The sequence below is a fragment of the Gallus gallus genome, chromosome 6, assembly GCF_016699485.2.
Source record: "Gallus gallus isolate bGalGal1 chromosome 6, bGalGal1.mat.broiler.GRCg7b, whole genome shotgun sequence".
Lineage (NCBI taxonomy): Eukaryota > Metazoa > Chordata > Aves > Galliformes > Phasianidae > Gallus > Gallus gallus.
This window is the reverse complement of record NC_052537.1, coordinates 36185386-36207029: the sequence shown is the minus strand read 5'-3', so window position 1 is coordinate 36207029 and position 21644 is coordinate 36185386. Positions and strand designations below refer to the sequence as shown.

At 45.7% G+C, this 21644-nt stretch overlaps 1 protein-coding gene and 5 long non-coding RNA genes across 9 annotated transcripts; 1 reads left to right on the top strand and 5 right to left on the bottom strand.

Annotated features, from left to right (window-relative positions):
* Window positions 1-448: 448 nt before the first annotated feature.
* Window positions 449-4661, bottom strand: LOC112532707. 4 transcript variants are annotated; one of them, XR_005860830.2, is made up of 4 exons: window positions 4478-4588; window positions 3912-3997; window positions 3456-3605; window positions 449-501 (listed from the first exon to the last, which is right to left on the bottom strand). XR_005860830.2 is itself a non-coding variant. In XM_040702846.2 (3 exons), exons 1-3 carry the CDS (start codon window positions 4659-4661, stop codon window positions 3554-3556), a joined length of 300 nt encoding a protein of 99 aa, XP_040558780.1. In that variant the 3' UTR covers window positions 2783-3553. The 4 variants fall into 4 exon arrangements, 1 of the variants encoding a protein (XP_040558780.1); XR_005860829.2 differs by having other exon boundaries at window positions 3912-3975; XR_003075956.3 differs by having other exon boundaries at window positions 4218-4566.
* Window positions 4658-7027, top strand: LOC121113349. Its single transcript, XR_005860831.2, has 2 exons — window positions 4658-4817; window positions 6818-7027. It is a non-coding gene; the product is annotated as an uncharacterized LOC121113349 (long non-coding RNA).
* Window positions 7028-15867: 8840 nt separating this feature from the next.
* On the bottom strand, window positions 15868-17117 carry LOC121113365. Its single transcript, XR_005860940.1, has 3 exons — window positions 16857-17117; window positions 16482-16698; window positions 15868-16357 (listed from the first exon to the last, which is right to left on the bottom strand). It is a non-coding gene; the product is annotated as an uncharacterized LOC121113365 (long non-coding RNA).
* A 92-nt stretch (window positions 17118-17209) lies between these two features.
* On the bottom strand, window positions 17210-17974 carry LOC121113344. The gene is made up of 3 exons (XR_005860824.1): window positions 17866-17974; window positions 17515-17553; window positions 17210-17390 (listed from the first exon to the last, which is right to left on the bottom strand). It is a non-coding gene; the product is annotated as an uncharacterized LOC121113344 (long non-coding RNA).
* A 48-nt stretch (window positions 17975-18022) lies between these two features.
* Window positions 18023-20341, bottom strand: LOC121113334. The gene is made up of 3 exons (XR_005860804.1): window positions 20081-20341; window positions 19706-19922; window positions 18023-19581 (listed from the first exon to the last, which is right to left on the bottom strand). It is a non-coding gene; the product is annotated as an uncharacterized LOC121113334 (long non-coding RNA).
* A 92-nt stretch (window positions 20342-20433) lies between these two features.
* LOC121113343 lies at window positions 20434-21198 on the bottom strand. Its single transcript, XR_005860823.1, has 3 exons — window positions 21090-21198; window positions 20739-20777; window positions 20434-20614 (listed from the first exon to the last, which is right to left on the bottom strand). It is a non-coding gene; the product is annotated as an uncharacterized LOC121113343 (long non-coding RNA).
* Window positions 21199-21644: the final 446 nt, after the last annotated feature.

Here is a 21644-nt window from a genome sequence, read left to right as displayed (position 1 = left end):
TGGGTCAGAACTACAAGTCTTATAAGGAGCATCTGAAAGACATACAATTATTCAGTCCAGAAAACAGGAGTCCCACAGAGAACTTCATCGTACTCCACAACAGACTGCGCAGATGTTGTGAGCGGAAGCTTGGAGGAAGTTTGGCCTCTTCACACAAGCAACAAACAGGACCCAAGGAAATGCCACAAATCCTACCAGAGTGCATTTAAAATATGCAGAAGGAAAAACTCCGTCTGTCAAAGCTGGGTCAAGAGCTGCAATGCCCTGCCAACTGGAGTCACTGTCCCTGGCACTGTTTGAGAGGCATCAGTATGAGGAGCTAGGAGAAATGGGTTAGCAGCCTGTGGTAGCAACAGAAATGGAAGGACGGGGTCAAATAGAGGATCTTGCAGATCCCTTCCAGCCCTGGGATTCTATGTTTCTATGACACAACACCACAAGCAACACAAAGGGTTTAGCACATTTATTGTCCACGCTCTCCAGAAGAAGATGGCAGCTTCACTATAAAAACAGAAGAGACACAACCAAGTGTTAAGAGTACAGATGAAACAACTCAAACACAGCTACTGACCAAAACCAACACCTATAACACAGATCCAAAGCACGATCAGTACTGAAGACCTATGAGAACGCAAGAGAAAACACACAAGCTAAGACAAGATGCTATGGCATAATCAAAACAAGCAACAATTCATGCAACAGCAATAAGATCATGCACAATAACAAAGACAAGTAGCATCACCACACACACACGCAAAGACTGCAAAATACAAAACCAGACACCCGATGCTCCAAAAAAGCCCACCGCTACACTACACAAAACAATTGAAGATAAGCAACTCAAAGAATAGAAAAATATAATTACACAAATCACAGCAAGAAGAACATGACCAAAAAAAAAGACAATAACATGAGGAAGAAGGAAGACTGAGAGCAAAGGCAGTGAAGTCACAGATCCAGAAACTGATTCAACAACTGGGACTGACACTCACACATAAATAAACACATTACATGTGTTAGTAAGAAAACTTACTGAGTCCATCAAGAAACCTAGAACACCATCCGCTACAAATCCACACATACTAACAGCAAAAGTTGAAGGTAACCCCAAAGAAGACAAGACAGACAGCCAAGCCCAACAAACAGATGCAACAACTCAAGTGATGATTATTTCAAGTAAGTTTTTACTACTCATTCTACAACACCTTCTAAGCATACAGCTGTTCATAAGAACCAAATCTACTGAACCTTTAAGATTATACTGCCAACTTAGTTCAACAATCAGAACAGCACCTAGCATTACAAATAAGCATAACCCTTCAAGATCAACACCAATTAACTGTAAAGAAAAGCAATTAGAATGACATTCACAACAATTACATTTAAGTCAAAGACACATCCCCAACACATCCAATCCCAGCAATGAAGGCAACAACCACAGAAGACAAAGCCCTGCATGAAAACAAAGACAAAAACAGGCACAGCTAATTGCGTAACAAGACACACACAAGATAAATGCAATAGAAAGATAAGTGAGCAAAAAGTCAAAGACGAGGGCAAAAGAAACCGCTAGCAGAAAGAAAAGAACAAGGCCCAGAAACAGCAGAGACCGACACAATTCATGCAAATAAATAAACTAAGGGAAAGCAAAACCGAAACAGAATAGAAAACAAAAGACAAAAAAACCACCATGGGAGATCAAAAACCAAGCTAAGAACACAGCACAACATACACAAACAAAAAGCAATTACCAAACACAGAAAAAACAGTAAAAAAGAAAAACCACAGAAAGGTAACACTAAAACTGGCAAAAAACCTAACAAGAACAGTAAAGAAACCCAAGAGCCAAAATTAATGAAAATACCTAGACCAAACCAAAGAAATAATGAAAACACCCCCCCCCCCCCAAAAAAAAAAAAAAAAACTATAGCAAACGCAAACAACAGCCACTATAAGCAAACCCATAGCTAGAAACAAAAAGAAGCCCATGAAAGCCTACAAGAAAAAATGGACGAAAGACACAGTAAAATACAAAAACAAACAAACAAAAACAAGCAATCACACACACACCACCACCACCACATGCAAGGCACAACAATAACAGCCATACAAAGCAAATGTAAACGGAAAAAGAACAAAACCCACCAACCACAAACAAAAATCCCAACAAAGTAAAGTTACCACATGGGCACAAACACAACACAAAGACAAAACACCAATAAAACTTGAAACAAAACCAAAGAGAAGCCCCACAAAAACAGAACACAAAAGCCAATGTGACAATGAAGCTAACATGCAGGAAGAGCAAAGGCAAAAGCATGAGGAACCAAAAAAAAAAAAAAAAAGAAACACGCAAAGAAAGCAAAAATATATCCAAAAAGCAAGGAAAGCACCCACAGAAAGATAATGCAAAAGCAAAAACATAGCCCACAAAACATGAAGGCAATGACTAAAACAAGCAAAAAACCAAGGAGAAACTAAACCAAAGGCAAAGCCAAAAGCAAAACACAACACCTAACAGAACAAAACAAATACAACACAAACAGCATGACAAAACAAATGGAAACCACTCACACAACACTCAGAGAAAACAAATGACAAACAGCACAGTAAATCAAAAGAAGAAAACCCATGGGAAACCTAACCACAAACCTAACCACACCAACAAAGAACAAAAATCTAAAAGTAATGGAAAAAACACCAGACAGGAACTAAAAGGGAAAACAAACTAAGAAAACACCCACAGAAAATCAAAAACCAGCAAAGCACCTGCAGAAGGGAAAAACCAAAGCACCCCCAAAAAGCTAAAAAAACAAACACAGCACTACAGAAACCTTAAAGAAAAGCAGAGGCGATGCAGAGTAGAACACCAAAGCAAACCCAAACCAAACGCAAAAATGGTCACAATGCACAGCACAACACGAAACCAAACTGAATGCAAAACCCAGGGAAAAGCAAGACCAAAGAAAGAAAACCAAAACCAAACATGCAGCAGAAGCAAAGAACAACCGAAACATAAAAAAAACACTCACACAGTGCTAAAACAAACTCAAAACACCACCGAAGAATAACAAAATCCAACACCGAGACAAAGAAAACACCCAGGAAAAACTGCTAACACAAAGGAGAAAACAGAAAACGCCCACAGAATTCAAAAGAAAAGGTAAATGATACAACAACTGAAACACAAAGGCAAAAAAAGACAAAACCAAACAAAAGAACCAAACAAAACTAAAACAAACGCTAATAAAAAGGCAAGCAAAACTGCCACAGAAAGCCAATACAAAGGTAAAGGGAACAGGAACCAAAAAAAAAAAAAAAAAATCAGGAAGAAAACAAACAGAAGAAGACCCAAACCTGTAAACAACCCCAAAACACAACAAATATTCCAGGAAACGCTTAACAAGGCCATACTACCCAATAGGAAAAAACTCAACTACAGACAATGCACTTACCTCTTTGGATGACCACCTTCAACTCAAAGTAAGCATTCAAGCCTCTCAAGGACACGAACCTTTCTGTTTCTTCCCACATACTTGAAGAGCTGCAAACTTCAGAGTGGGCTTCTTAACCCGCACAGAAATGCCACACTTCTGAACGACCACCTGTCCAACACAAAAAAATGTTAACAACTGAACCCAGCACATATAAGCTTGCCCCTCTTCCACAAATACACCCTGTACAGCTCCAATCTGAAAACAACATCCCTACTTCCAAGCCCAAAAAGCTGCTGACTACTCAACTCACTGCAGTGATGCAGACATCAACAATCAAGACACGTTGCTAATCTATATCAACTCAACAACCTAATGTCTACTTAAAAACAATCGCCACCCCCTTGTAAAGGAAACCAGGAGCACATCACAAGCCTCTGGCAACACGTACCTCACAAACTCCAGTCTGTAACCCACCTGTTGAAACTACAAACCAACAGACAGCACTCCCGCTTCACCTGACAAACTGAAGAATGCCATACTGCCAGAGAGAACAAGATATCCTGGAAAGAAAGAAAACAGGAAAAACAGTCAGAGTAAAATAGGAGCAATAAATAAATAAACCAAACAATACAAAGGGAGACGTACAAGCACCAAAAACCACACCAGCGTGCAAAAAGCCCAGTGCATCAAGACTCCACAACAAAACATAATACACAAATTAGGAGAAACATCACAACAGCTACTAAAGACTCATGTTCTGAGGCTATTAAGCTCACTCACCTGAGCGCTGTAGCAGCCGCTCCTGGGGACCCGCTCCGGCAAAGTCCTGCAGGGCAACCCCGGCAGGGACCGCTCCGGCAGGGACCGCTCCGGCAGGGACCGCTCCGGCAGGGACCGCTCCGGCAGGGACCGCTCCGGCAGGGACCGCTCCGGCAGGGACCGCTCCGGCAGGGACCGCTCCGGCAGGGACCGCTCCGGCAGGGACCCCCGGAGCAGCTCCAGCAACGAACCGAGAAAAGGGAAATCCAAAACAACCCTACCTGACACTGGAGGAGGACCCCACACCACCGACCAGGAACGGGAGCCGTCGACGGACTGAACTCCCTCGGCTGAAACGCGGCTTTTGAATGCGGGCGGAGGGGCGGAGCCAATGACGTCACAAACGGAAGGCGGGGCAGACGACCCGAAAGGGCGGCCGGGGGTGGGGCCGGCGTGCAGAGACATGCCCGTACGGGACACGGCGATACAGTTTAAAGGGGCCAAACGATGAGACAACAGCAGGCGGGGGACCAACAGTGGGGGGGGAGCACTGATGGAGACGAGGGGGAGTGTCAACTGCGGCGGGGCCAGAGGAGAGGGGAGCTGCAGCAACACCTATGGGTGCGATGGCAAGAACGCTGACAGCGATGCCGCAAAGACGGCAGGGGTGCGGGGATGGCGGGTGGGAGGTGGCTGGAGGGCAGCAAAAGACCAAGGACCCACCACGACGACGATCGGCAGCCAATGCCAACAGGGGCAGGGTACCATTCCAGGACTTTCAAAAGACACGATGGAAAAACTGTTGGTCAACCCCACCACAACTTGCCACTGTGAACAACACCAATGCCAAAGCTCTGTGGTGTATTCCAAGCACAAAGCAAAACTCCTACACATGTCCACTGCCTTCAAAGATCTAAAATATTGGCATTATACTCTAGGATATCCCAAACACTGCCATAAACACTCAGTACTCTCTACAGACATAACAACAACACCAGGTTCAGCAAGCATTGGCTGCCAGACCGCAAAACACTCACAGACCTGCTCATTATTCTCCATGGCACATAAAGCCCGTGCACTATGCTGAACATTGCTACCACAACCCTCATTTAACTCTAAAATACCCAAACCTTGTGCCACACCTACTGGCCACATTGGGCAGCCTTGCTAGCAGACACGGTACCCTAGAGATGTCCCAGGTCAAGCACTGAAAACCTTAAGAAAATAGTCACAGCCTCAAACAAACCCACAAGATCTACTAGCTGGGGACCCCACTCACAGGATAGCTGTTGAAACTTGATGACGTGTCAAATCCCTTTCAAGCCTGAACAATCCAGGATTCTAAGATGCAATAATTCTGCCTGTAGTCTACCTAGACTTGAGCAAAGCCTCTGACAAGGTCTCCCACAATATGTTCCTGCAGAAACAGGCTGCCCGTGGCCTGCACGGGCATACTCTTCTTGGAGTAAGGAACATGTTACACAACCGTGCCTCACAGATAGTACTTAATGGAGTTAACTCCAGCTGGTGACCCATTACAACTGCTGTCCCCCAGGGGCTGGTACTGAGGCCCATCTTGTTTAATATCTTCACTGAGGACCTACATGAGGAGACTGAATATACCCTAAGTGTACAGATAACACCAACTTCAGAGGTAGTACAGATCTGCTTGACAGTAAGGAGGCCCTTCAGACAGATCTAGATAAGCTGCATTGTTGGGCTGAATAGAATGGGATGACATTCAACGAGGCCAAGTGCCGGATCCTGAACTTTGGCTGCAATCACCCCATACAGCTCTATACGCTTCGATCAGATTGGCTACACAACTGTGAAGACAAAATGGACCTGCAGGTGATGCCTGATGCTTGCCTGAACGTGAGCCAACAGTGTGCCTGGGAGGCAAAGAGGGCCAGTGCCACTGTGGCCTGCATGAGAAAGTGTGGTGATCAGGAGAGGGGACAGACTGCACCAGGGAAGGTTCAGGCTGGATGTTAGCAAATACTTCTGCTCTGAAAGGGTGGTCAGTCACTGGAATGGGCTGCCCGGAGAGGTGGTGGAGTCACCGTCTCTGGAGGTGTTCAACGAACATTGGGATGTTGTGTTGAGGGACATGGTTTAATGAGAACTATTGGTGATGAGTGGATGGTTGGACTGGGTGATCCTGCGGGTCTTTTCCAACCTTGGTGATTCTATGATTCTATGATTCTGTGATAAACATACCCCAGCGCTACTGAGGTGACACCTGAACTGCAGTGTTCGCTTCTTGGAACCTTGTTCCAAGAAAGACACTGAGGCCATGGAACGTGTCCACAAAAGGGCAATGACACTGGTGAGGGATCCGTAGCACAGATTTTAGGAGGAGCGACTCAGAGAGCTGCAAAATGCAGCATCTGGTGCACAGACTCAGACATCAACGATTCAAATAATTTAATACAATTTCTCACATAACTTACATACATTCACAAGTTTCCTTTTTCAGGTTTCTCATGCACCCTTACAAGTTTCCCCTGCACCTGCACATATCAACACAGTATTCTACAAATACTCCTGAACCATGTATGCGGGCACTTGTCCAGGCACAGCCATGAGCCACTCCTCTTCTTTTTTGTCTTCTTCTACAGGTCGTTTGCTTGCATACTGTTTACGTTGTTCCATAGCTGCTGCTCTGAATAGATGCTCTTGTATTCCCACACTGATTGTTTACTCTCAAGAAGAGGACACTCAGGACACACTGCACCACACTCTACAGCTCCCTGAAGTTAGGTTGTGATGAGGAGGGCTTTGGCCTCTTCTACCAGGAAACAAACAGTAATACAGGAAACAGCCACAAATTTCACCACGTCAGATTTCATTATGCCTAAGTAAAAATGTATTCTGTCACAGAGCAGTCATGCACAGGAATGGCCTGCTGGAGGAGCTGCTGAACTCTCTGTCCAAGATAGTGTTCAATAGACAGCTAGATGACATACTACAAGATATGGCTTAGTACCACATGGTAGTAATGCGGATGGCAGCACAATTGAACTACATACTCATGTAGATCCTTCCAAACCTTGTGATTCCATAATGATAAAATTCTATACATACTCTAACACAAAACCACAAAGCCACAAAACATCACGGATCGAAAAGCACCTTCGCAGAACATCTAGTCCAATGCCTGAGCCGGAGCAGGAGCACCTAGAGTGGGTCACAGAGGAACAAATCCAAATGGGCTACTAATGTCTGCAGAGAAGAACACCCCACAACCTCTCTTTACAGCCTGTACCTGTGTTCTCTCATGCTCACGATAAAAAAGACAGATCTCAAATTTTAAGCAGAACCTGCTCTGTTCAATCCAGCACCCATTACTGCTGCTCATATCACCGAATGTCACTTGACAATAGCCTTCCTCAATTCTACTCACACCCTGCCTAACTGTATTTATATACATGAATGACTTCATACCTCAGTCACCTTGGACCTAAAAACTACACTGAGAGGAGAAATACTCTGAACCTACAAATCATCCCCCTTCTAATATACCACGGAATGCCATTAGCCTTCTAGGCCACAAGCGCACAGTACTGGCTCATGTTCCTCCTCCCGTCCTCCACGAAGCCCGAGTCCCTTTCACCCACGCTGCGCTCCAATGGGGCGCTCCCCAACCTATAATGGTACCTACGGTTCTTCCCACATGCAATGCTCTACTATTGCCCTTAGTGAACTTCATGAAATTCTATCCCACCCAACGCTCTTGAGGGTCTAGATCACCCTATATGTCAGCAAAGCCTTCTGACTTGTCAGGCACTCCTTGCAATTTTCTGTCATCAGCGTTTCTGACCTTGCTCTATTCCCTCATCGAAATCATTAATGAATATAGTAAATAGCACCAGTCCCACTACCTATCCCCAAGGGACACCACTAGACACAAGGTGACAACTAGACTCCGTCTCATGCGCCAGAACTCTCTGGCTTCTTCCCTTCAGTGGCTTTGCAATCCACCTCGCTATCCAATCATCCGGACCACGCTTCTGTAGGTTACCTGCAAACATGCTGTGTGAGACAGTGACGAGTCCTTCACTGAAATCAATATAACCACATGCACTGCTTCACCGTGAGCTCTCCAGCACGACGTCATCATAAAAAGCTATCAAGTTCATCAAAAAGGACTTCCTCTCGCTGAAACCATGCTGACTGCATCTAAAAACACTCTTACTCTCAATACGCATGATGCTCTGCATCAGAGTATCGCCCCACAAAACTCCCTCAGTGTACTTTAGGACTCCACATGGAGTTCCACGTGATCAAAAGGGCTTCTCACAGCCAACATGCATAATCTGGCACAATAGGCCCCAAGCCAATAGGGCCCGTGTGGTACACATACTCATTCACAGCCCAAAACACTAATTGAACACCTCCTCAAAGGTGGGGCCAACACAAAGCAGCTCAGGTGCAATCAATCTGACTCAATGACAGGAAGGGGCGGAGCCAAGACCCATCCCCTCCCAAACCACATTTAAGGGTCAGACGTGCAGAGGAGCACATCTTCCTGCCTATGACCTTCCAAAAATAAACATCTTCTCCTTTGTTTCTATAACCACAGATCCTGGGCTTGGCCTTATTCTTGTTTGATGCAAATTGTTACTATGCTGTCCGGCTGTCATTACTATAATTTTCATCATCTTAGACCATTGCACTTTTTCTTCAGCACCAGACATGCCTTTGTTCACATGTCTTGTGAACCAAAATATGTTTTCTTTTATTCGTGCTACAGCAGACATAACACCCTCTGCCAACAGACACTCTAAAATTTGATCACACATTTTACCCAGGACAAAGAACGATAAACCAAAAATTTGGATAACAAAGCAAACTCTTACAGGCTGCCGAATGGAAATGGAGGCAAGAAAACAAAACAAACAAACGAACAAAAAGAAGCAACATGACAGTATCAAAGGAGAGCAGAAAGGAATCAAGATAAAGAAAAACTTGACATGCAGCAGAAAATAAATGCATACGTATTAAAAAAAAAAAAAAAAAAAAAAAACCCAAAACCAACACATGAGCACTGCACAGAGACTAAAAAAGAAGAGATGAACACTTCCATGGTGTACCGCTGAGCAGTCAAACTCCGTCACGAACTCAAACACTCTCTCACGGCCTCTGCAGAAATACTGAAGAAGGACATTAAACAGATTGGAGTAAGTCAACAAGATGTTTTCCATCCGTATGGTAACTCCAAAATCACTGCCCAAACCCTGAGAAAGAAAAACAGATACACCCTGGCAATGCACATGCACGCAAGCCACATGTGTGATAGGAAGCCTGACTCGGGTCCTCTTACTCCTCATCTAACGTCTGACTGCTACTACTGACAGAACTCTCACTAGACATACCTCATTTGTACATTTTTTCCACAACACATCTTCAGACAGCCAGCATGGCTTTACCAAGGACAGATCTTGCCTGACTAATCTCGCGGCCTCGTATTATGTAGTCATGGCACGGCTGGATATAGGAACAGTAGTGCGTGTCATATACCAGCACTTCTGCAAAACCTATGACTTGGTCAGGTACCACATCCTGCTCTCTAAATTGCAGAGGTGTAGATTTAAAGGATGGACTGGTCAATGAATGAGAAACAGGTTGGCTGAACGCAGCCAAAGGGCCATGATTAATGGTTCTGCATCAGGGTGGAGGCTGGTCACCAGTGGTGTGCCTTAGGGGTTGGTCGCGTGACCAGTGCACTTCAACATCGTTATCAGTGACACAGATGATGGCATCGAGCACACCCTGAGCAACTTTGCACATAACCCCAACCTGACCAGTGAAACCTAAACGCTGGAAAAGATTTAGAAAAACAAGAATAAGTAAAAGGAAAAGGTCCAGAAAAAAAAGGAAGATAAGAATTAGAAAACGAATTAGACAAAGAAAATGAATTAGACAAAAAAAAAAAAAAAAAGGAATAGAAAGAATTAGAAAATAATTACAAAAAATTTAGAAAGAAAAAAGAAAAGAGAATTTAAAAAAGGGCAAGGAAAAAGAGAAAGGAAAAAGAATTATATATGGAAAGAAAGTAGAACTAGAAAAAATATAAAATCAGAAAAATGTGAAATAGAAAGTAGAAAAAGAAAAAGATACAGAAGCAGAAATAGAAAGGGAAAAGGGAAAAGGGAAAACAGAATTAGAAAAAAAAAAGAAAAAAGGAAAACAGGAAAAAGAAATAGAGAATGAAACAGAACTTGAATTAGAAGAAGTAGAAGAATTAGAATGAGAGAATAAGAAACACATTTAGAAAATTAATTAGAGAAAGAAAAGGAAAAAGAATGGGAAAAGGGAAATCAACTGGAAAAGGAAAAAGAAAAACATTAGAAAAAGAACTAAAAAAGAAAAAGAAAGGGAAAAAGAAAAAGGAAAATAAATTAAATAAGAAAAAGAATTAGAAAAATGAAAAGCATCAGAATTAGAAAATTAACTAGAAAAAGTTACAGAAAGAATTAGAAAGTTAATTACAATAAGAAAAAAAATTGAACTAGAAAGAGAACTGGAAATAGATTTAGAAAAACAATTACAAAAACGATGAGAGAAAGAAAAAGAATTAGAAAATTAATAATTAAAGATGGGACCTGGAGAATGGGACATGGAGAAGCGGGCCCACGTGAACCTAATGAGGTTCAATAACGCCAAATGCAGGGTGCTGCACGTGCATCGGGGCAATCCAATATTTAAACAAACAGGACAAAATCTCCTTGACAGCAACCCTGCAGAGAAGGACTAGTGAGGCTGGTGAATGACAAGCTGGACGGAAGCAACAATACACGCTCGCAGCCCAAAAGACCGACTGCATTCTGGACTGCATTAAAAAACAGCTGGCCAGCAGACAGTGAGAGGTGATTGTCCCCTTCTACTCAGCTCTTGCAAGGCCCCATCTGAAATACGACGTCCAGTCCTGCAGCCCCCACTACAGGAAGGATGAGGACCTCTTGAAGCAGGTAGAGAGGAGAACAACTAAGATGATCAGAAGTCTGACCACCTCTCCTATAAGGAGAGGCTAACAGAATGGGCTTAGCTTGCAGACAAGAAAGATCTGATGACACCTCACTGTGGCCTTCCAGTATTTGAAGGGAGGTGTACTTGAACAGGAGGAGGAACAGCTGTTCTCAAGGGTGCATAGTGATAGGACAAGTGAGAATGTTTTTGAACTGAGACAGGGAGGTTTAGGTTAGATATTACGAGGAAATTTTGCACGCAGAGGGTGGTGAAGCACTGAAACAGGTTGCCAAGGAGGTTGTGGATGCCCCATCCCTGCAACCATTCGAGGCCAGACTGCGTGTGGCTCTGGGCAGCCTGTTCTAGTGATTGATGGCCCCACCTGTAGCACAGCCATTGAAACTACGTGATCGTTGTGCTTCTTTTCAACCCAGACCATTCTATGACTCTATGCTTCACAGACATATGACCAGCCTTATTTTCCTAACATTTCCTCACAGCACTGGCACCACTGTTGTTACACCAGCAGTAGAGGATCATCAGATGAGGAAAAAGAAACATCATCAAGGAACAGAGTAGAGAAGGAAAAAAAAAAACAAAAAATATCTCATTACTGGAGCAGCTGTGTTGTCCAGAAATCGAACTATAACCACAAAGTACTGATAAAGCACAAATGTTTATTCAGGACTGTCCACACACCATATACAAAGGGAATATTCCCACCTAACCCATGTACAAGAAAGGTACAAACATAATAAACAAGCTGCTCACGTCAGTGTTACATAGCCAAGAAAACATTGCTTTATCACAATGAGTCCCCCAAAGGATTATCTTTTTATTTTTCCCCCCTGCCCCAACGCTCAGCTCTTTCGCACATTCGTTGTATCTCTTGGTGGTCCATAGTGGTCTTTTAAAGAACGTCATACGTCCTTCTCACTATGTACTCCTCAACCTTGGTTGAAATGGAAGACACTTGACTCTATCTAGCCAGTCATCTTATCTGCTAGAACTCCATCAACAGTCAAGACAACTGAAGCAATAAACTTCTAAAACAATAGGTACAAAAGGTGCTAAGGGAAAAAACTGCCCTGCCATGGTCTAGGAAACAAGAATACTGCTGCTCAACGCATTGCCATGTAAACAACTCTGTGGAATTGGACGTGTCCCAGTTTTAACCTAAGCAGCCATTTCCCTGACAAAGCTATGGGGGCCAGCAGCAAATGGCTCGCAACATCCATCCTAATGACCATCGTTCCCCTAAACACATGCAGGCAGAAATGTCCTGAGATGCCAGAAGCTAATAAAAACCCCATTGACATTCTACAACAGCTGGACATCTGTAAAACAACCAAAAGAAAGTAAATGCAACCCTACGTGTGGATACTCACAAACATCCACGCACCTGTCACCAAATTTCAGATCTGGGGCACTAAGGTGAATCAAAAAAGGGTTGGATAGAAACCAAACAGCACACTTCTGTTAGCATTAAGGCAGGAAGTCTTTATTATCAATTCCAGAAAGCACGGGGGATATTTCTACTGTAACAGCTTCAAAGATGACACAATTCAGACTCCATGCTAGTTCAACAGATACTGCATGCTCAGCAGTAACACACAAGATGATCAACACAGGCAGACCCCCATGTCCCTCTAGGTCCCTATGCTCTCCAAGACAGATACATAAGATTTCCAGTCTTCTACTCCAGGCTCGCTTCTACTCCATATGATTCTTTGAGCATCATGACGGTCAATCCGGCAGCCTTCAACTTCATCCAGGCGTCTTCCTAAATCACCCTCTATAAAAGCTTTCTTCATTCCCAAATGCTCAATAGCAGAATGCCAGGTATAAGCCATGTGTTCATACCAAAATTGTAACATGGACTCACACAACACTCAGCAGGCATTTTTATTACAACACAAAGCACAATGAGAAACCTCCTCCTAACTCACACAGCCAGGATAACAATGGTTACATATTTTAAAACATAACATACAAACATTAATTACATTGCAAGAAAGATGGGTGGAATTATAAGACATTATTAACACATTGCCCACCCTATTGTCATGGTTCTGAAGAAGGGGCGCGGTTCCCTGGTCATTGCTGGATGAAGGTGATCAGCATACCTTGCTGGGAGCTTCCAACTTCAGAAGGTCAGGCTTGCATTGTGTCGCAATGGCAACTTCACTTACTTATGCTCAGCAATAGCAGCTCTGCCTCCTTATGTTCATGGGACTGCATATTCAGTTACAAAGAGCAACTCCGCTGACCTTCAATGGACCTTCCATCGTGTCGTCAGCTCTGCGTCCTTATCTTCCTTGTACTCACGGACCTCACATTCCACCGCTTTCTGTGTTCCTGCCCAAGTTGGCACACACTATGAGGCCCAGATTTATACTTTCGTTGGTACAATCCACCCTTTTCTATATGTTATGCAAAGACTTTTGCTTTCAGTGCCCAACTGTCAAGTAATGTGTTCCAGAACTTTTTCCTTGTTTCTATCTGACATTTCACACAGTACCTCTTCAAGATGGAGTGCTCATCTAGCATTTTTCAATAGCACCAGAAAGAACATCTCACACCTATGCAGGTTATCACAACAAGGATCATCAGTACAACTACAGCTGCTCACTTTAGCCACACAAAGTTAGGCAGCCGGTTACAAAGCTTATTCCACATATCCATGATTCCAGCAGAAGGGTCATGTAAGGAGACTTGGTGTAGCTCTTAAATGCTTCTCCAAATTGCCTATAAATCACTCTCTACGTGTACATTGTGGTTCACGTAAGCACAGTGACTTAGGTTAATAATCATACAGACCCCTCATGCCTTTGCAGTAAGAAGGTTGAGGGCCATTCTAGTCTGCAAGACTGATTTACTACAGCACGAGATCTCTGTCTGAAGACCCTGGATGGCTTCTAAACTTAGGTTCTCAATTCTTTCCATAGTGACTGATATATTCACAACTGCTTGTACCAGTTCAGTGACTCCGACAGCTGAAAGTACCCATCAAACAAAACTATGGAATTCCATAGTCCTTTCAACTAGTGGATTACTCCCTCTCTTAGTGTATAGCCGCATGGCTCTTAAAAAATCCTAATTGTGACTCTAAGTGAGTGTAGATACTTGTCTGAGGCATCAGATAACCTGCTGTTCATGTGCTAATCCAACTCAGTGGGAGAATTTTACATGCGTATCTATTTCCACACATCCACCAATACCCAAAGGGGACCTGACAGCGTTTCTGCCTATGCTTCATTGATGCAGTCCCCATGCCTGCTATAGCTAATATATCTTTATCTCCAGACCACACTGTATTGCTAGTGGCCTAGGATCATGGTACCTGCCTTGCTGCCATCGAGCGGTCTCATTATATCTCATAAGCATCCCAAAATTGCCATATTCCCAAGTACACACTACACCAGACAGGTTCCTGCACCCAAAGTTTATATGGTTTGCACTGACGTCATTCTTGTCTATAAAAATGGACCAGGTATTAGTAATAATGACAAAATCAACTCAACGACCTACGTTACTCTGATTTTCATCCACACATTTACTATTTCCACCTTTGTTTTCCATCTGATTTGTTACATAATCCAGTATTGTCCAATTTACTGCAACTGCTGCATAAATTGGCATACTTCCTACACTTCTCGGGAGAGCCATACAAACCCAACAATCCGAAACACTAAAACCTTCATCAAGATTTTCAATTAGCTTTACATACTTTTTTTTCCAGCCAAGCTAAAGCAACAGTTAAAACTATTGAAGACAGAAAAATATTAGGCAATTTCTTTTCTTAACATAAATTTCAGAGCTCTCTTGGGGGTAGAGGTCCGCTGAAGTTTTGAGGCCTTCTTTACCCTGCAGGAACGCATCCACAAAAGCAGCTCATAAATTCAGATTGCCAGCTGGACGTTGACAAATAGTCAAAACGGTCCTTCCCGCTTCGACTAGGACAGTGAATCTGAAAGAAATGTAATATACACATAACCGCCTGGAAAAAATATCATGTAACAATCCATCAAGGCCTCAGACATTACTCCCCAGAACCACTACTACTATTCCCCACATCTGCCTCTGCAGGCTTATCAAACATTCAGTTAGCATTGAATGCGTGAAATTCACAAAAGCAAAAGAGACGAACTCTGCATAATGGCAAGAAAAGCTGTTCTACCATGAAGGAAAAACCAATCCAAAGTTTCATGTCAGCAACCCAAGGCACTGACAAACCAACTCTACGTCAGAGCCCTAACCAACTTAGGTATGAGAACAAACATGGTGAGCATGGGAAAAGCCGGACTTAGACTACATCAAGGAATAGTTGGAATTTGACTAGCAACATGAAACAAAAAAAAAAACAGAAGAGTAACACTGTATAGCAACAATACACATTAATGAACATAAAAAGAAAGAACAACACCATGCTGACTGGGAGCGACAGCAGGCACCGACAGCCAGCAGTGCTGGGGAGCCCTAAGCCAGCTGGTGCGGGGACAGATGGGGTGAGTGTTGGTCAAGCCGGAGTTGGACTCCATCAGGCAACATTTGGACTTGGCGAGCCCTGGGAGACGGCAAAGCGCCGGGCGGCAAGGAGAGAGAAGGAACGCGCTGCCGGTGGATGCGAGAGGCAGCACCAGCGGGGCGTCCCCCGCTTCAAGGGGCACTTCTCCTGTCTCACCCAGGGCAGCCTCTCTCCTCAGTTGCTCTTCTGCTCAGGGTCTGGACTCTGCGTACCGTTGGCACACCACATCTGCCTGGCCAGAGCGAGACATGGAGGCCAAGGGGAGCTCCTGCTTGGAAATAGAGGGTGGGAAAAATGTTGTAAGGCAACAACACTCGGTGAAAGCCAAGTGAGCGCAAGGAACAACCGACACCAAGCGCATAGGACACCTGCAAGCATGGAAACAACCTCAGGGATCAACATAGCTTGCCAGGCAGAGGAAGGAGTGGATCTTGGCATCCGCCTATGGCTCTGCGTTCCCGTTCTCTCCACCTAGAGCCTCAGTAGACGCTTTGCACTGATCAAAAGGCCACAGTTCTCCACCGTCTCCTCTTGAACACAAACTACATTCTGGTAATGATGAAGGAATCACTTAGCCCTTTCCAAGGGTCCAGGCACTTCCAACGCTGCCACCCAGGGAGGTCAGGAAGTGCAACGGCATCTGGTGCTGGCGTCCCCAGTCCTAGGAGGAAAAAAGAAACCTTCACACATGGTGATGAACAAAATGGGGTAGGGAGGAGTAGGGGCCATCCCAGAAAAACCCAAACTATACACAGCCCTCACCAGAAGTCTGCTTAGGAGCCTACCTCTTCCTTTCCCACCACACTTGGCCAAACCTTCCTACATGGCATTTGGGTCACCATAGAACCAATCAGGCGTACATTTCCAGCCTGTAAAACAAAAGGAAGGAAGAAAAACACAGCAGAAAAGCATGCAATGGAACAGAACCTGAAAATAGAAGAACAAACCAAAGTACGCTGGGATCAACAGAAGGCACGGAGATCCCATCAGAACGGGGGACTCCTAAAGATGGGCAAAGGAAGGAAGGAACACCCAGTGACAGCAAGGTGAGCACAGGGGACGACCGACACCAAGCCCATAGGACCTCTGCAAGCGTGGGAACAACCACAGGGGTCGGCAGAGCTTGCCAGGCAGAGGAAGGAACAGATCTTGGTGTCCACCTGTGGGTGTGGGTTCCTGCTGTGTCCGTGAACATCCTCACTAGGCTCGAACGGGTCACAGCTCTCCACCACCACCTGCTGAACACAAAACAAGGTCAGGAGACATGATCTTCAGGTCACGAAAGAGGGATCACTTACCCTTTTCCAAGAATCAGAGCTGTATGGCAAACAGGTATACAGGTATTGGACCAGAGAGATTACCGCGTTACAAAGGAGTAATGAAATAAAGATCTTACCCGTGTCCTGGGCTCGCGGAAGGGCTCCAAGAGGAGTGATCTCCAGATAGAGATCCTTCCTCCTTGGGAGTCAGCCCTTAAATGGGGTCTAGGAGGGGTGGAGCCAGGCTCCACCCCTTCCGGTCACTCAGGTGAAACTGTGTTCACCTGTGCCCCTGCAGCTGACTCAGCGCTCGCCTCAGGTGGTCAATCAGAGGTTCAGGCCGTGATTCAACAGTTCCCATACAAGAGCACATCTAACACTGCAACCCAAAGAGGTCCGGACGGCCAATAGCAGCTGGTGGAGAAGTCACCAATCCTAGAAGGAAAGAAAAAAACCCTCACAAGCAGAACAGAAGAACACTAATTAGGAAGTAATAATGATCGTCCTAGTTTCCCCAAGTCGTACACAGCACTCACCGGAAGCCTGTTTCGGAGCCTACCTCTTTTATTTGCATCTCCCTCTGTCAAAGCAAAGCAGTCTGCATTTGGGTCAGCATAGCCCAATGAAACATCCATTGGCAGCCCATGAAACAAAAGAAAGGAAGGTAAATATTGCATAAAGGCAAGAAATGACACTGAACCTGAAAATAAGAGAACAAACCCAAGCTCTGTGGGATCGGAAGGCGGCACTGAGATCCCACCAGAACTGGGGAGCCCTAAGGATGGGCCAAGGAAGAACACCCAGTGACAGCAAAGTGAGCGTAAGGAACAACCGACACCAAGCCCACTTCAATTTTATGGAAAAAAAATAGAGGTCGTTCTAGAAACCCCAAGTCATACAAAACACTCACCACAAGCTTGTTTTGGAGCCGACCTCTTCATTTTCCATCTCACTTGAGCAAACCTTACTAGACTACGTTCGGGTTATTGCAGACACAAGACGGATCAACCGGCAGCCTGGGGAGGGGGAAAAAAAAAAAAAAAAAAAAAAAAAGAGAGGAAGGATGAGAAAGAATGCGTAACATGAAAAAATGATACTGAACCTGGCTATAAGAGAACAAACCCATGCTCTCTGGGATCAGCAGAAGGCACGGAGATCCCGTCAGAATGGGGGACCCCTAAAGATGGGCAAAGGAAGAACACGCGGTGACAGCAAGGTGAGCACAAGCAACAAGCGACACCAAGCCCATAGAACCTCTGCAAGCGTGGGAACGACCTCAGGGGTCAGCAGAGCTTGCCAGACAGAAGAAGGAGCGGATCTTGGCATCCATCTATGGGTGGGAGTTCTTGCTGTGTCCACCAAGAGCCTCAGTAGAGTCCTTGCAGTGCTCAGGGAGTGTCACAACTCTCCACTGCCACCTGTTGGACACAAGACAAGGTAAGTAGAGATCACCTGCTGCTAATGAAATACAGCTCTCTTACCCCTTTCCAAGGATCAGGGCACGTCCAGCGCCGCAACCCGGGGAGGTCAAGAATGACAACGGCACCTGGTGGTGGAGTCTCCAGTCCTGGAAGGAAAGAAGCAGCCTTCACATTTGGTGCTGAACAACACGGGTTAGTAAGAAAGAGTGGGCATTCTAGGAACCCCGAGTCATGCACAGCACTCACCAGCAGCCTGTTTTGGAGCCTGCCTCTTCTCTTGGCATCACACTTGGTCAACGCAGAGCAGTCTGCATTTGGGTCACCGGAACTCCACCGAGGTGCCAACGGCCAAGATGGAAGAGAAGAAGAGAGAGAAGAGAAACACTCCATAACCGTAGCAAACAGCAAACAGCTCTGGAACCCCAAAAGCAAGGAACAGAGCCATGCTGACTGGGAGCGACAGCAGGCACCGACAGCCAGCAGTGCTGGGGAGCCCTAAGCCAGCTGGTGCGGGGACAGATGGGGTGAGTGTTGGTCAAGCCGGAGTTGGACTCCATCAGGCAACATTTGGACTTGGCGAGCCCTGGGAGACGGCAAAGCGCCGGGCGGCAAGGAGAGAGAAGGAACGCGCTGCCGGTGGATGCGAGAGGCAGCACCAGCGGGGCGTCCCCCGCTTCAAGGGGCACTTCTCCTGTCTCACCCAGGGCAGCCTCTCTCCTCAGTTGCTCTTCTGCTCAGGGTCTGGACTCTGCGTACCGTTGGCACACCACATCTGCCTGGCCAGAGCGAGACATGGAGGCCAAGGGGAGCTCCTGCTTGGAAATAGAGGGTGGGAAAAATGTTGTAAGGCAACAACACTCGGTGAAAGCCAAGTGAGCGCAAGGAACAACCGACACCAAGCGCATAGGACACCTGCAAGCATGGAAACAACCTCAGGGATCAACATAGCTTGCCAGGCAGAGGAAGGAGTGGATCTTGGCATCCGCCTATGGCTCTGCGTTCCCGTTCTCTCCACCTAGAGCCTCAGTAGACGCTTTGCACTGATCAAAAGGCCACAGTTCTCCACCGTCTCCTCTTGAACACAAACTACATTCTGGTAATGATGAAGGAATCACTTAGCCCTTTCCAAGGGTCCAGGCACTTCCAACGCTGCCACCCAGGGAGGTCAGGAAGTGCAACGGCATCTGGTGCTGGCGTCCCCAGTCCTAGGAGGAAAAAAGAAACCTTCACACATGGTGATGAACAAAATGGGGTAGGGAGGAGTAGGGGCCATCCCAGAAAAACCCAAACTATACACAGCCCTCACCAGAAGTCTGCTTAGGAGCCTACCTCTTCCTTTCCCACCACACTTGGCCAAACCTTCCTACATGGCATTTGGGTCACCATAGAACCAATCAGGCGTACATTTCCAGCCTGTAAAACAAAAGGAAGGAAGAAAAACACAGCAGAAAAGCATGCAATGGAACAGAACCTGAAAATAGAAGAACAAACCAAAGTACGCTGGGATCAACAGAAGGCACGGAGATCCCATCAGAACGGGGGACTCCTAAAGATGGGCAAAGGAAGGAAGGAACACCCAGTGACAGCAAGGTGAGCACAGGGGACGACCGACACCAAGCCCATAGGACCTCTGCAAGCGTGGGAACAACCACAGGGGTCGGCAGAGCTTGCCAGGCAGAGGAAGGAACAGATCTTGGTGTCCACCTGTGGGTGTGGGTTCCTGCTGTGTCCGTGAACATCCTCACTAGGCTCGAACGGGTCACAGCTCTCCACCACCACCTGCTGAACACAAAACAAGGTCAGGAGACATGATCTTCAGGTCACGAAAGAGGGATCACTTACCCTTTTCCAAGAATCAGAGCTGTATGGCAAACAGGTATACAGGTATTGGACCAGAGAGATTACCGCGTTACAAAGGAGTAATGAAATAAAGATCTTACCCGTGTCCTGGGCTCGCGGAAGGGCTCCAAGAGGAGTGATCTCCAGATAGAGATCCTTCCTCCTTGGGAGTCAGCCCTTAAATGGGGTCTAGGAGGGGTGGAGCCAGGCTCCACCCCTTCCGGTCACTCAGGTGAAACTGTGTTCACCTGTGCCCCTGCAGCTGACTCAGCGCTCGCCTCAGGTGGTCAATCAGAGGTTCAGGCCGTGATTCAACAGTTCCCATACAAGAGCACATCTAACACTGCAACCCAAAGAGGTCCGGACGGCCAATAGCAGCTGGTGGAGAAGTCACCAATCCTAGAAGGAAAGAAAAAAACCCTCACAAGCAGAACAGAAGAACACTAATTAGGAAGTAATAATGATCGTCCTAGTTTCCCCAAGTCGTACACAGCACTCACCGGAAGCCTGTTTCGGAGCCTACCTCTTTTATTTGCATCTCCCTCTGTCAAAGCAAAGCAGTCTGCATTTGGGTCAGCATAGCCCAATGAAACATCCATTGGCAGCCCATGAAACAAAAGAAAGGAAGGTAAATATTGCATAAAGGCAAGAAATGACACTGAACCTGAAAATAAGAGAACAAACCCAAGCTCTGTGGGATCGGAAGGCGGCACTGAGATCCCACCAGAACTGGGGAGCCCTAAGGATGGGCCAAGGAAGAACACCCAGTGACAGCAAAGTGAGCGTAAGGAACAACCGACACCAAGCCCACTTCAATTTTATGGAAAAAAAATAGAGGTCGTTCTAGAAACCCCAAGTCATACAAAACACTCACCACAAGCTTGTTTTGGAGCCGACCTCTTCATTTTCCATCTCACTTGAGCAAACCTTACTAGACTACGTTCGGGTTATTGCAGACACAAGACGGATCAACCGGCAGCCTGGGGAGGGGGGAAAAAAAAAAAAAAAAAAAAAAAAGAGAGGAAGGATGAGAAAGAATGCGTAACATGAAAAAATGATACTGAACCTGGCTATAAGAGAACAAACCCATGCTCTCTGGGATCAGCAGAAGGCACGGAGATCCCGTCAGAATGGGGGACCCCTAAAGATGGGCAAAGGAAGAACACGCGGTGACAGCAAGGTGAGCACAAGCAACAAGCGACACCAAGCCCATAGAACCTCTGCAAGCGTGGGAACGACCTCAGGGGTCAGCAGAGCTTGCCAGACAGAAGAAGGAGCGGATCTTGGCATCCATCTATGGGTGGGAGTTCTTGCTGTGTCCACCAAGAGCCTCAGTAGAGTCCTTGCAGTGCTCAGGGAGTGTCACAACTCTCCACTGCCACCTGTTGGACACAAGACAAGGTAAGTAGAGATCACCTGCTGCTAATGA

Bases quoted from the DNA above. Each gene is read 5' to 3' on its own strand.
- LOC112532707 (XM_040702846.2), bottom strand. From the start codon at position 4,661: ATGTCTCTGCACGCCGGCCCCACCCCCGGCCGCCCTTTCGGGTCGTCT. The intron at 3,976-4,477 runs GTAGGGTTGTTT...TCTCTCTGGCAG, and splicing joins GGGTCCTCCTCCAGTGTCAG to TATGGCATTCTTCAGTTTGT. The intron at 3,606-3,911 runs GTGGGTTACAGA...TGTGTTGGACAG, and splicing joins TTGGTTTGTAGTTTCAACAG to GTGGTCGTTCAGAAGTGTGG.